This window comes from Zalophus californianus, chromosome 7 (genome assembly GCF_009762305.2).
Source record: "Zalophus californianus isolate mZalCal1 chromosome 7, mZalCal1.pri.v2, whole genome shotgun sequence".
In the NCBI taxonomy this organism is placed as follows: domain Eukaryota; kingdom Metazoa; phylum Chordata; class Mammalia; order Carnivora; family Otariidae; genus Zalophus; species Zalophus californianus.
The window spans coordinates 111,766,744-111,781,848 of record NC_045601.1 but is presented as its reverse complement, the minus strand read 5'-3'; the positions used below and the strand labels follow the sequence as shown (position 1 = coordinate 111,781,848).

Here is a 15,105-nt window from a genome sequence, read left to right as displayed (position 1 = left end):
TGGCTAATTGTGGACATGCTGCTATAAACATTGGGGTGTGTGTGCCCCTTCGGATCACTACATTTGTGTCTTTGGGGTAAATACCCAGTAGTGCAATTGCTGGATCGTAGGGTAGCTCTATTTTCAACTTTTTGAGGAACCTCCATACTGTTTTCCAGAATGGCTGCACCAGCTTGCATTCCCAACAGTGTAGGGAACTGCATCCTCGCCAACATCTGTCATTTCCTGCCTTGTTAATTTTAGCCATTCTGACTGGTGTGAGGTGGTATCTCATTGAGGTTTTGATTGGTATTTCCCTGATGCCGCGTGATGTTGAGCAATTTTTCATGTGTCTGTTGGCCATTTGGATGTCTTCTTTGCGGAAATGTTTGTTCATGTCTTCTGCCCACTTCTTGATTGGATTATTTGTTCTTTGGGTATTGAGTTTGATAAGTTCTTTATAGATTTTGGATACTAGCCCTTTATCTGATATGTCATTTGCAAATAACTTTTCCCATTCTGTCGGTTGTCTTTTGGTTTTGTTGACTGTTTCCTTTGCTGTGCAGAAGCTTTTTATCCTGATGAAGTCCCAATAGTTCTTTTTTGCTTTTGTTTTGCTTGCCTCTGGTGACATGTCTAGTGGGAAATTGCTTCAGCTGAGGTCAAAGAAGTTGTTGTCTGTGTTCTCCTTTAGGATGTTGATGGATTTCTGTCTCACATGTAGGTCTTTCATCCATTTTGAGTTTATTTTTGCGTATGGTGTGAGAAAGTGACCTAGTTTCATTCTTGTGCATGTTGCTGTCCAGTTTTCCCAACACCATTTGTTAAAGAGACTGTCTTTTTTTCATTGGACATTCTTTCCTGCTTTGTTGAATATTAGTTGACCATAGAGTTGTGGGTCCATTTCTGGACTCTCTATTCTGTTCCATTGATCTATGTGTCTGTTACCATACTCTCTTGATGATTACAACTTTGTAAGAGAGCTTGAAGTCTGGAATTGTGATGCCACCAACTTTGCTTTGCTTTTTCAGCATTCCTCTAAGCAAAGAAAGAGCCTAAAAGTAACATAGACCAGAAAGGATTGGAGACAATATACAGTAACAGTCACCTTACAGGCAATACAATGGCACTAAATTCATATTTTTCAAGAGTTATCCTGAATGTAAATGGGCTAAATGCCCCAATCAAAAGACAGAGGCTATCAGATTGGATTAAAAAACAAGACCCATTGATATGCTGTCTGCAAGAGACTCATTTTAGACCCAAAGATGCATCCAGATTTAAGGTGAGTGGGTTGAAAACCATTTACCATGCTAATGGACTTCAAAGGAAAGCTGGGGTGGCAATCCTTATACAAGACAAATTAGATTTTAAACCAAAGACTATAATAAGAGATGAGGAAGGACACTATATCCTACTTAAGGGGTCTATCCAACAAGAAGATCTAACAATTGTAAATATCTATGCCCCTAACATGGGAGCAGCCAATTATATAAGCCAATTAATAACAAAATCAAAGACACACATGGACAATATACAATAATAGTAGGGAACTTTAAACACCCCCCCCCCCCCCGCTAAAATGGAGAGATCATTTGGAAAGATCAACAAGGAAATAAAGACTTTAAATGGCACACTGGACCAGATGGACTTCACAGATATATTCAGAACATTCCATCCCAAAGCAATAGAATACACATTTTTCTCTAGTGCCCGTGGAACATTCTCCAGAATAGATCACATCCTGGGTCACAAATCAGGTCTTAACTGGTACCAAAAGATTGGGATCATTCCCTGCATATTTTCAGACCACAGTGCTTTGAAACCAGAACTCAATCACAAGAGGAAAGTCGGAAAAAACTCAAATACATGGAGGCTAAAGAGCATCCTACTAAAGAATGAATGGGTCAACCAGGAAATTAAAGAAGAATATAAAAAATTCATGGAGACAGATGAAAATGAAAACACAACTGTTCAAAACCTTTGGGATGCAGCAAATGCAGTCCTGAGAGGAAAGTATATAGCAATACAAGCCTTTCTCAAGAAACAAGAAAGGTCTCAAATACACAACCTAACCCTACACCTAAAGGAGCTAGAGAAAGAACAGCAAATAAAGCCTAAACCCAGCAGGAGAAGAGAAATAATAAAGATCAGAGCAGAAATCAATGAAATAGAAACCAAAAGAAGAGTAAAACAGATCAACGAAACTAGGAGCTGGCTCTTTGAAAGAAGTAACAAGATTGATAAACTCCTGGCCAGACTTATCAAAAAGAAAAGAGAAAGAACCCAAATAAATAAAGTAATAAATGAAAGAGGAGAGATCACAACCAACACAAAGGAAATACAATTATAAGAACATATGAGCAACTATATGCCAGCAGATTAGATAATCTGGAAGAAATGGATGCATTCCTAGAGATGTATAAACTACCAAAACCGAACCAGGAAGAAATAGATAACCTGAACAGACTCATAACCACTAAGGAAATTGAAGCAGTCATCAAAAATCTCCCAAGAAACAAAAGCCCAGGGCCAGATGACTTCCCAGGGGAATTCTATCAGACATTTCAAGAAGAATTAATACCTGTTCTCCTGAAACTGTTCCAAAAAATAGAAACGGAAGGAAAGCCTCCAAATTCACTTTATAAGGCCAACATTACCTTGATCTGAAAACCAGACAAAGACCTTATCAAAAAGGAAAACTACAGACCCATATCCCTGATGAACATGGATGCAAAAATTCTCACCAAAATACTAGACACTAGGATCCAACAGTACATTAAAACGATTATTCACCATGACCAAGTGGGATTTATTCCTGGGCTGCAAGGTTGGTTCAACATCCGCAAATCAATCAATGTGATACAATATATTAATAAAAGAAAGAACAAGAACCATACGATCCTCTCAATAGATGCAGGAAAAGCATTTGACAAAGTACACCATCCTTTCTTGATTAAAACTCTTCACAGTGTAGGGATAGAAGGTACAAACCTCAATATCATAAAAGCCATCTATGAAAAACCCACAGTGAGTATCATTCTCAATGGGGAAAAACTGAAAGCTTTTCCCCTAAGGTCAGGAATGCGGCAGGGATGTCCAGTATCACCACTGCTATTCAACATAGTACTAGAAGTCCTAGCCTCAGCAATCAGACAACAAAAAGAAATCAAAGGCATCCGAATTGGCAAAGAAGTCGTCAAACTCTTACTCTTGGCAGATGATATGATACTTTATGTGGAAAACCCAAAAGACTCCACCCCAAAACTGCTAGAACTCATACAGGAATTCAGCAAAGTGGCAGGATATAAAATCAATGCACAGAAGTCAGTGGCATTCCTATACACCAACAACAAGACAGAAGAAAGAGAAATTAAGGAGTTGATCCCATTTACAATTGCACCCAAAACCATAAGATACCTAGGAATGAATTTAGCTAACCAAAGAGGCAAAGGATCTGTACTCAGAAAACTATAAAATACTCATGAAAGAAATTGAGGAAGATACAAAGAAATGGAAAAACATCCCATGCTCATGGATTGGAAGAACAAATATTGTGAAGATATCAATGCTATCTAGAGCAATCTACACATTCAATGCAATCCCCATCAAAATACCATCCACTTTTTTCAAAGAAATGGAACAAATAATCCTAAAATTTGTGTGGAACCAGAAAAGACCCTGAATAGCCAAGTGGGCAATAAATTTAAATACATGCTTTACGAAAGAAGATTTATAAATGGTGAAAAAAATGCATGAAAAGACATTCCACATCATTATCAAGGAAATGCAAATTGAAACTGTAATGGGATGTCATTACATAGCCACTAGAATGACTGAAAGGAAAAGATTAGTTCTACCAAATATGGGCGAGAACATGGAACAATTGGAACTCTCATATAGTACACAATAATATAGCCACTTTGGAAAACAGTTTCTCAGTTTCTTGAAAGTTAAACATACACTTAACATATGACTTGATATTTTGCAAGGAAATGTGAAATTGAGGTTATTCCTCTAGTGCTGAATATTTTCTTTGCTACTCTCAAATGTGTGCTCCTTTGCTGTTTTCATGCATTCTGTGTGCATAGTAGCTTTTTTTGGTACAATCCTGAATCATAGTATAATATTTCTGGAGACATTTAAAATGTCAGTTAAAATGAACAAAGCAATATCAACAATGCAAGTAATCTAATTTTAAATGGTAGCAATATGAGCATCTCTGACCAAGTTTGCCTAGCCAATAGTGATTACAAGACTTCATAGATTGTAAGGCACATTCCATATATGCTAAAATATAAATACTTTTTTTTAGAATTGATGAAATGTGGTAATAATAATTATAACAATAAGATCAGCCAGTAAATTATTAGTTATATAATATCAGTTAATAAATTAGTAGTCAGGAGCCCGAGTACTTTATTAACTAGTTTTAAGGCTAGATTTATTTTACCCATTTCCCATGGCAAACATTCTATGTCCACTCATCAGTTACCCCCTTTTGGTCTTTCCCATCCTTTCAGTTGCTGTGGGTTTCTTACCAGATATTAAATATGTCATTGGTTTTTACCACTAATTCTAATTCCATTTCAGGCCAGATTCTCTAGTTGAATGATTTAGAAATTTAAAAACTGACTTTATAAAGAGGCAAAACAGATTTAAATGATCAAATGCCATATATATATTAGATAAGCTGATATGTTAACATATTTTTGGAAAACGTTTTAAATGTTCATATGAATCTGTTGGTTGTTTATAGCATTTGTCTTTTTATATTTTGAGATAACTTTCAAAGAATGCAGTTTTATTAAGATGAATTTTTACTTATTGTGTAGGAGATTGGGAACACTGGAATAAGAAACTTCAGCCATATTATTATCCAACTGACAGTATTCCAGAATATTCATCCATTTTGGTTCCAAATGTTGACAATATTAGAACAAATTTTTTGATAGACACCATTGCAAAACAACAGAAAGTAAGTCTGATAGTTTCTTAGCTGATCACAAACCTATACAAAACACATGCCTTTTCACATACTACAGATAGAAAAATTAAATTCCAGCACAGAGGTTGGAGGTAGTGCCATTTAAGGAAAACACATTTGGCAAATGAACCCCGGGATACACTCCAACTCAATATCCCCTGAACTGCTGACTTCCAGCTTGCTAAGGGAAGTGGGTGTCTGCTCACAGAGTCCCGCCCTACTTCCATGGTCACATGAGTATTTACCCATACTTTCTTCCAGCACAGTTTATAGTACACATTTTATATTTAAATCTTTAATTGAACTAGGAGTGATTGATTATTTATTTATTTTTAGGATTTTATTTTGATGTGGGTCTAATTCTAAAAAGTAATTAAAATTAGTTGTATTAATCATTACAATGAAAAAATAGCTACCAGAACCATGAGATACTTAAAGCTAACCCCTTTCCACATGATTACCTGATTATTGCAGGCCGTTTTGCTCACAGGAGAGCAGGGAACAGCCAAAACTGTAATGGTTAAGGCCTATTTGAAAAAATATGATCCTGAAGTACAGTTATCCAAAAGTCTAAACTTTTCATCTGCCACAGAACCCATAATGTTTCAGGTAAAACCCATCATTTGCTGAGGTAATCAACATCTTAAATGTTTTGAGTGCTGGTTACAGTAAAATGTGTATGCATATAAAATCTGGTGTGTGTGTGTGTGTGTGTGTGTGTGTGTGTGTGTGTTAATATGAAGTGGGGTTGCACTTGGCTTTCAGCTATTAGCTTTCCTAGGCCAAATCCAAACATCAGATTTTGACCTAATATTGAGGCTGAAGCTGAACTTTGTGTATAAAATTAATGATTAACATTCTAATAACATTTTTTGCAATATTACAATGTATATTTTAATAATGATATTTATGCATATTAAATAACTCAGTTCTCCTCTGAAAGACATGCTCATCATTTCTAGGAATATGGGTTGAAATCTAACGCTTAAGACAAACATCTCCTCTTCTCTAGAGAACAATGGAAAGCTACGTGGATAAGCGAATGGGAAGCACATATGGGCCACCAGGAGGCAGAAAAATGACAGTATTTATTGATGATATTAATATGCCTCTGATTAATGAATGGGGAGATCAGGTATGACTGAAATATCTCCTATAAATGATATTTAATCAGTATTTTTGGTTATAAATAAATGTGTCAATAGCCTTTGTCTTACGAAGCCTAGTAGCAGTTCAGTCTTTTTTGGCTTCTCTGTTAATAGCTGGCATTCTCCCTTCTTGAAATCACTGTGTGTTTTTCAGCAATACTCCTTCCTGCCTTCAGGCTTCTTGATTTCAGCACCCATTCTGGCTCCTCTCTTCCTTTCCTCAGGGTTTTACTTCTGTTACTTCTTACTCTATATACTCCCTCCGAGGAATACTTGATTTAGAAAACACTTTTTTTTTTTTAACTCTATCACACACATGTCTTCCTTGTCATCATCTCTCAACCCCACAGTCATTCTCCATCAGAGAACCTCACTGATGCTTTCGGAATTCTGCACGTTCCTCATGGGATTCCCAACATCTCCCTCCCACCACTGCCCACTGCCTCATCAGTAATGTCTACCTAGAGCCTGCCAGGACCCATCCCATCTGGCCTTTTATCTGAGTCCACCTCAGATACCTGTAGGAAGTCAGGACTCCGAGGTCCATGCTCACCCTAAGACTATTCCTCAAACAACTCTGCATGGCCCTTGAAATAGCAAGAAGAGAAAGAATCAATGATAGAACCCTATAGATACATGTGAGGGATGGGTGGAGAAAGAGTGGCTTGGGAAGTGATCCAGAGTCTCAAGATGAACCTGGAAAGAACTGAGCCTCTGAATTCAAAAGAGGAAAAGTTTTCAATGAGGAGGGAGTGTTAGCAGTGTTAGAGGCTGCAGAAAAGAAAGATAGGAACATAAAGCCCAAACCCAAAACATTCAGTAGTATTGAAGGCTCCCATCCCACATTCTGATTTAAAGTAGTTTGAAGTGTTGAATGTTGATACTTGTAACTCTGACTACTGTTGTAATTGTGCCAACTATTCCATAACTCGCCTATTTAAATTTCTTTGGAGATCCATTTTATCAACGTGGTAAAGAGCACACTGGACTCAATCCAGATGTTTAGCTTATGGTTTTGTGCATGAGTGGTAGCATTTAAATCAAATTGCCTTGCAGGTGACCATCAACTTTCACAAACACTTCATTGACAAGAGTTGAATATTTTTTTCTAATCTCAAGTGTACTATTTTATAGGAGTTGTGGAGGAATATGATAGTGATATGTTACTAAAGTATCACTGTATAAAATTTCAGATAACTAACGAGATTGTGCGACAAATGATGGAAATGGAAGGAATGTATAGCTTGGATAAGCCTGGAGACTTCACTACTATTGTTGATGTGCAGATCATAGCAGCAATGATCCACCCTGGAGGTGGTCGAAATGATATTCCCCAACGTTTAAAAAGACAGTTTACTGTGTTTAATTGCACATTGCCTTCAAATGCTTCAATAGACAAAATTTTTGGTATGACTATTTTTGATGTTTCTTTTTTTTTATTGTATTACATAATGGACATAAGCCATGCAAAACCTTATTTAAGAGATAAAAAGTCTCTGTAGTAGGGATTAAGTATCTGAAGTGGAGAGATAAATACCAGAAAAGAGGGACTAACTATTAAGGAGGCTCAGGTTTATAGCCCATTCTAAAAATATTTAGAAATAGCCTTGTTGAAGTTTGGCTTTAAGGTTTTAGTTTTCTTGATATGATTAATCAGAGAAATTTGGGCTAACGAATGACAGCAGATCTGTCACAGATTAACAATATAATATATCAAGTCAAAAGTAGCATTTTTTATATGTTAATGAAATGAGATTTTTTTGACAACAAATTTAGGTTTGTATAACCTTTTTCATCAAAAATTATGTATATGAAGACATGCAACAGAAATTGACCCATGCACATATGCACATTAATTGATATAACAAATACTATAGATTAGAAGGGAAAGAGCAGACTTTCAGTAAATGGTAATGGGATATTTAGTAATTTTAATGTGAAAATAATTAAAATTGAACCCCTACCTCACACCAAGCATAAAATCAATACAGATGGATTAAAGACCTAAAAAACATTTGGAAGAAAATATAGGAAAATAACTGAATGACATCTGGGTAGGAAAGAATTATTGATTCATCACTTGCATAATAATACCCAGTGCTCATTGTAACAAGTGTCCTCCTTAATACCCATCACCTACTTAGCCCATCTGCACCCACCTCCCTCCATCAACTTTCAGTTTGTTCTCTGTTGTTAAGAGTCTCTCATGGTTTTCTTCCCTCAATATCTCTCTTTTTTTCCCTTCCCGTATGTTCATCTGTTTTGCTTCTTAAATTCCACATGAGTGAAATTATATGGTATTTGTCTTTCTCTGACTGACTTATTTTGCTTAGCATAATACAGTGTAGCTCCATCCATGTCATTGAAAACGGCAAGATTTCATTCTTTTTGATGGCTGAGTGTTATTCCATTGTATATCTATACACCGTATCTTCTTTATCCATTCATCAGTCAATGGACATTTGGGCTCTTTCTGTAGTTTGGCTATTGTTGATAATGTTGCTATAAATACTGGGGTTCATGTGCCCCTTCGAATCACTATTTTTGTATCTTTTAGATAAATACCTAGTAGTGCAATTGCTGGGTCATCGGGTAGTTCTATTTTTATCTTTTGAGGAACCTTCATACTGTTTTCCAGAGTGGCTGCACCAGTTTGCATTCCTGCCAACAGCGTAAGAAGGTTCCCCTTTCTCCACATCCTCGCCAACATCTGTTTCCTGTGTTGTTGATTTTAGCCATTCTGACAGGTGCAAGGTAGCATCTTATCATTAGTTTTGATTTGTATTTCCTTGATGATGAGTGATGTTGAGCATCTTTTCATGTGTCTGTTGGCCAGCTGTATGTCTTCTTTGGAAACATGTCTATTCATGTCTTCTGCCCATTTCTTAACTGGATTATTTGTCTTCTGGTTGTTGAGTTTTATAAGTTCTTTATATATTTGGATACTAACCCTTTATCAGATATGTCATTTGCAAATATCTTCTCCCATTCTCTAGGTTGTCAATAGTTTTGTTGATTGTTTCCTTCACTGTGCAGAAGTTTTTATCCTGATGAAGTCTCAATAGTTCATTTTTGCTTTTGTTTCCCTTGCCTCTGGTGACGTGTCTAGTAGGAAATTGCCTCAGCCAAGGTCAAAGAGGTTGCTGCCTGTGTTCTCCTTTAGGATGTTGATGGATTCCTGTCTCACATTTAGGTCTGATTTCATTCATTTTGAGTTTATTTTTGTGTATGGTGTGAGAAAGTGTTCTAGTTTCATTCTTGTGCATGTTGCTGTCCAGCTTTCCCAACACCATTTGTTGAAGACACTGTCTTGTTTCCATTGGATATTCTGTCTTGCTTTGTCAAAGATTAGTTGACCATAGAGTTGTGGGTCTATTTCTGGGTTTTCTATTCTGTTCCATTGATCTATGTGTCTGTTTTTGTGCCAGTACCGTACTGTCTTGATGACTACAGCTTTGTATATAGCTTGAGGTCCAGAATCATGATGCCTCCAGCTTTGCTTTTCTTTTTCAATATTGCTTTGGCTATTTGGGGTCTTTTGTGGTTCCATACAAATTTTAGGGTTGTTTATTCTAGCTCTGTGAAAAATGCTGGTGGTATTTTGATAGAGATCGCATTAAATTTATAGATTGCTTTGAGTCATATAGACATTTTAACAATGTTATTCCAAGCCATAAACATGGAATGTTTTTCCATTTCTTTGTGTCCTCTTCAATTTCTTTTATAAGTGTTTTCAGAGTACAGATCTTTTACCTCTTTGGTTAGGTTTATTCCTAGGTACATTAAGGATTTCAGTGCAATTGTAGATGGGATCGATTCCTTGATTTCTTTTTCTGCTGCTTCATTACTAGTATATAGAAATGCAACAGATTTCTGTGCATTGAGTTTATTTCCTGAGACTTTACTGAATTGGTTTATCAGTTCTAGCAGTTTTTTTTTTTTTGGTAGAGTCTTTTGGGTTTTCTATATATAGTATTATCTCATCTGCAAATAATGAAAGTTTTAATTCTTTCTTACTGATTTGGATGCATTTTATTTCTTTTTGTTGTCTGACTGCTATGGCAAGGACTTCCAGTTCTATGTTGAATAAAAGTAGTGAGAGTGGACATCCTTGACTTATTTCTGACCTTAGAGGAAAAGCTCTCAGTTTTGCCCCATTGAGGATGATGTGAGCTTTGGGTCTTTCATAGATGGCCTTTATTATGTTGAGATATGTTCCCTCTAGCCTACTTTGTCGAGGGATTTTATCATGAAAGGATGTTGTACTTTGTCAAATGATTTTTCTGTATCTATTGGAATGATCATAGGGTTCTTATCCTTTCTGTTATTGATGTGATGCATCATGTTGATTGATTTGCAAATATTGAACCATCCTTGCAACCCAGGAATAAATCTCACTTGTTTGTGGTGAATGATTTTTTTTATTATGTTATGTTAATCACCATACATTACATCATTAGTTTTTGATGTAGTGTTCCATGATTCATTGTTTGTGCATAACACCCAGTGCTCCATGCAGAACGTGCCCTCTTTAATACCCATCACCAGGCTAACCCATCCTCCCAACCCCTCCCTCTAGAACCCTCAGTATGTTTTTCAGAGTCCATTATCTCTCATGGTTCATCTCCCCCTTTGATTTCCCCCCGTTCATTCTTCCCCTCCTGCTATCTTCTTCTTCTTTTTTTTTTTACATATAATGTATTATTTGTTTCAGAGGTACAGACCTGTGATTCAACAGTCTTGCACAATTCACAGCGCTCACCATTGCACATACCTTCCCCAATGTCTATCACCCAGCTGCCCCATTCCTCCCACCCCCCACCACTCCAGCAACCCTCAGTTTGTTTCCTGAGATTAAGAATTCCTCATATCAGTGAGGTCATAGGATACATGTCTTTCTCTGATTGACTTATTTCGCTCAGCATAACACCCTCCAGTTCCATCCACGTTGGTACAAATGGAAAGATCTCATTCCTTTTGATGGCTGCATAATATTCCATTGTATATATACACCACATCTTTATCCGTGCATCTGTTGATGGACATCTTGGCTCTTTCCAGTTTAGCTATTGTGGACATTGCTGCTATAAACATTGGGGTGCACATACCCCTTCGGATCCCTACATTTGTATCTTTGGGGTAAATATCCAGTAGTGCAATTGCTGGATCGTATGGTAACTCTATTTTCAACTTTTTGAGGAACCTCTATACTGTTTTCCAGAGTGGCTGCTCCAGCTTGCATTCCCACCAACAGTGTAGGAGGGTTCCCCTTTCTCTGCATCCCTGCCAACATCTGTCTATTCCTGACTTGTTAATTTTAGCCATTCTGACTGGTGTGAGGTGGTATCTCATTGAGGTTTTGGTTTGGATTTCCCTGATGCCCAGTGATGTTGAATACTTTTTCATGTGTCTGTTGGCCATTTGGATGTCTTCTTTGGAAAAATGTCTGTTCATGTCTTCTGCCCATTTCTTGATTGGATCATTTGTTCTTTGGGTGTTGAGTTTAAGAAGTTCTTTATAGATTTTGGATACTAGCCCTTTATCTGATAGGTCATTTGCAAATATTTTCTCCCATTCTGTTGGTTGTCTTTTGGTTTTGTGGACTGTTTCTTTTGCTGTGCAAAAGCTTTTTATCTTGATGAAGTCCCAATAGTCCATTTTTGCTCTCACTTCCCTTGTCTTTGGCAATGTTTCTAGGAAGAAGGTGCTGCGGCTGAGGTCGAAGAGGTTGCTACCTGTGTTCTCCTTTAGGATTTTGATGGACTCCTATCTCACGTAGAGGTTTTTCAACCATTTTGAGTCTATTTTTGTGTGTGGTGTAAGGAAATGGTCCAGTTTCATTCTTCTGCATGTGGCTGTCCAATTTTCCCAACACCATTTGTTGAAGAGACTGTCTTTTTTCCATTGGACATTCTTTCCTGCTTTGTCAAAGATGAGTTGACCATAGAGTTGAGGGTCCATTTCTGGGCTCTTGATTCTGTTCCATTGATCTATGTGTCTGTTTTTGTGCCAGTACCATACTGTCTTGATGATGACAGCTTTGTAATAGAGCTGGAAGTCCGGAATTGTGATGCCGCCAGCTTTGCTTTTCTTTTTCAACATCCTCTGGCTATGCGGGGTCTCTTCTGGTTCCATACAAAATTTAGGATTATTTGTTCCATTTCTTTGAGAAAAGTGGATCGTATTTTGATGGGGATTGCATTGAATGTGTAGATTGCTCTAGGTAGCATTGACATCTTCACAATATTTGTTCTTCCAATCCATGGGCATGGAATGTTTTTCCATTTCTTTGTGTCTTCCACGATTTCTTTCATGAGTATTTTATAGTTTTCTGAGTACAGATCCTTTGCCTCTTTGGTTAGCTAAATGCATTCCTTGGTATCTTATGGTTTTGTGTGCCATTGTAAATGGGATCAACTCCTTAATTTCTCTTTCTTCTGTCTTGTTGTTGGTGTATAGGAATGCCACTGATTTCTGTGCATTGATTTTATATCCTGCCACTTTGCTGAATTCCTGTATGAGTTCTAGCAGTTTTGGGGTGGAGTCTTTTGGGTTTTCCACATAAAGTATCGTATCATCTGTCAAGAGTGAGAGTTTGACTTCTTCTTTGCTGATTTGGATGCCTTTGATTTCTTTTTGTTGTCTGATTGCTGTGGCTAGGACTTCTAGTACTATGTTGAATAGCAGTGGTGATACTGGACATCCCTGCCGCATTCCTGACCTTAGGGGGAAAGCTCTTAGTGTTTCCCCATTGAGAATGATATTCGCTGTGGGTTTTTCATAGATGGGTTTTATGATATTGAGGTATGTATCCTCTATCCCTATACTCTGAAGAGTTTTGATCAAGAAAGGATTCTGTACTTTGTCAAATGCTTTTTCTGCATCTATTGAGAGGATCATATGATTCTTGTTTTCTTTTGTTAATGTACTGTATCATGTTGATTGATTTGTGGATGTTGAACCCACCTAGCAGCCCAGGAATAAATCCCACTTGGTCGTGGTGAATGATCTTTTAATATACTGTTGGATCCTAGTGGCTAGTATTTTGGTGAGAATTTTCGCATCCATGTTCATCAAGGATATTGGTCTGTAATTCTCCTTTTTGATGGGGTCTTTGGTTTGGGGGTCAAGGTAATGGTGGCCTCATGAAATGAGTTTGGAAGTTTTCCTTCCATTTCTATTTTTTGGTACAGTTTCGGAAGAATAGGTATTAACTCTTCCTGAAATGTTTGGTAGAATTCCCCTGGGAAGCCATCTGGCCCTGGGCTTTTGTTTGTTGGGAGATTTAATGACTCCTTCAATTTCCTTAGCCATTATGGGTCTGTTCAGGTTTTCTGTTTCTTCCTGGTTCAGTTTTGGTAGTTGATACATCTCTAGGAATGCATCCATTTCTTCCAGGTTATCTAATTTGCTGGCATAGAGTTGCTCATAATATGTTCTTATAATTGTTTGTATTTCTTTGGTGTTGGTTGTGATCTCTCCTCTTTCATTCATGATTTTGTTGACTTGGGACATTTCTCTTTTCTTTTTGGTAAGTCTGGCCAGGGGTTTATCAATCTTGTTACTTCTTTCAAAGAACCAACTCCTAGTTTCATTGATCTGTTCTACTCTTCTTTTGGTTTCTATTTCATTGATTTCTGCTCTGATCTTTATTATTTCTCTTCTCCTGCTGGGTTTAGGCTTTATTTGCTTTTCTTTCTCTAGCTCCTTTAGGTGTAGGGTTAGGTTGTGTATTTGAGACCTTTCTTGTTTCTTGAGAAAGGCTTGTATTGCTATATATTTTCCTCTTAGGACTGCCTTTGCTGCATCCCAAAGATTTTGGACAGTTGTGTTTTCATTTTCATTCATTTCAATGAATTTTTTTAATTCTTCTTTAATTTTCTGGTTGACCCATTCATTCTTTAGTAGGATGCTTTTTGGCCTCCATGTATTTGAGTTTTTTCCAACTTTCCTCTTGTGATTGAGTTGTAGTTACAAAGCATTGTGGTCTGAAAATATGCAGGGAGTGATCTCAGTCTTTTGGTACCGGTTGAGACCTGATTTGTGACCTAGGATGTGATCTATTCTGGAGAATGTTCCATGACACTAGAGAAGAATGTGTATTCTGTTGCTTTGGGATGGAATGTTCTGAATATGTCTGTGAAGTCCATTTGGTCCAATGTGTCATTTAAAGTCTTTATTTCCTTATTGATCTTTTGCTTAGATGATCTGTCCATTTCAGTGAGGGGGGTGTTAATATCCCCTAATATTATTGTATTGTTGTTGATGTGTTTCTTTGCCTTTGTTATTAATTGGCTTATATAATTGGCTGCTCCAATGTTAGGGGCATAGATATTTACAACTGTTGGATCTTCTTGTTCGATAGACCCTTTAAGTAGGATATAGTGTTCTTCCTCATCTCTTATTACAGTCATTGTTTTTAAATCTAATTTTTCTGATATAAGGATTGCCACCCCAGCTTTCTTTTGGTGTACATTAGCATGGTAAATGGTTTTCCACCCTTCACTTTCAATCTGGGGGTGTCTTTGGGTCTCAAATGAGTCTCTTGCAGACAACATATCGATGGGTCTTGGTTTTTTATCCAATCTGATGGCCTGTGTCTTTTGATTGGGGCATTTGGCCGGTTACACTTCAGTAACTATTGAAAGATATGAATTTAGCGCCATTGTATTGCCTGTAAGGTAACTGTTACTGTATATTGTCTGTGTTCCTTTCTTGTCTATGTTGCTTTTAGGCTCTCTCTTTGCTTAGAGGACCCCTTTCAATATTTCTTTCTTTCTTTCTTTTTTTTTTTTAAAGATTTCCCCTTTCAATATATCTTGTAGGGCTTGTTTTGTGTTTGCAAATTCCTTCAGTTTTTGTTTGTCCTGGAAGCTTTTAATCTTTCCTTCTATTTCAGTGACAGCCTCGCTGGGTATAGTATTCATGGCTGCATATTTTTCTCATTTAGTGCTCTGAATATATCATGCCAGTTCTTTCTGGATAGGTCTG

The 15,105-nt window shown here is 37.1% G+C and overlaps 1 protein-coding gene across 6 annotated transcripts in view; it reads left to right on the top strand.

The window, feature by feature from the left end:
- The window catches only part of DNAH8 (dynein axonemal heavy chain 8), a 417,769-nt gene that overhangs the window by 232,707 nt on the left and 169,957 nt on the right, over positions 1-15,105 (top strand). For all 6 annotated transcript variants that reach the window (XM_027603620.2, XM_027603615.2, XM_027603616.2 and 3 more), the window contains 4 exons: positions 4,815-4,957; positions 5,441-5,575; positions 5,979-6,101; positions 7,308-7,521. In XM_027603620.2, the coding sequence (XP_027459421.2) occupies positions 4,815-4,957; positions 5,441-5,575; positions 5,979-6,101; positions 7,308-7,521 (615 nt within the window). The remainder of the gene's footprint in view (positions 1-4,814; positions 4,958-5,440; positions 5,576-5,978; positions 6,102-7,307; positions 7,522-15,105) is intronic.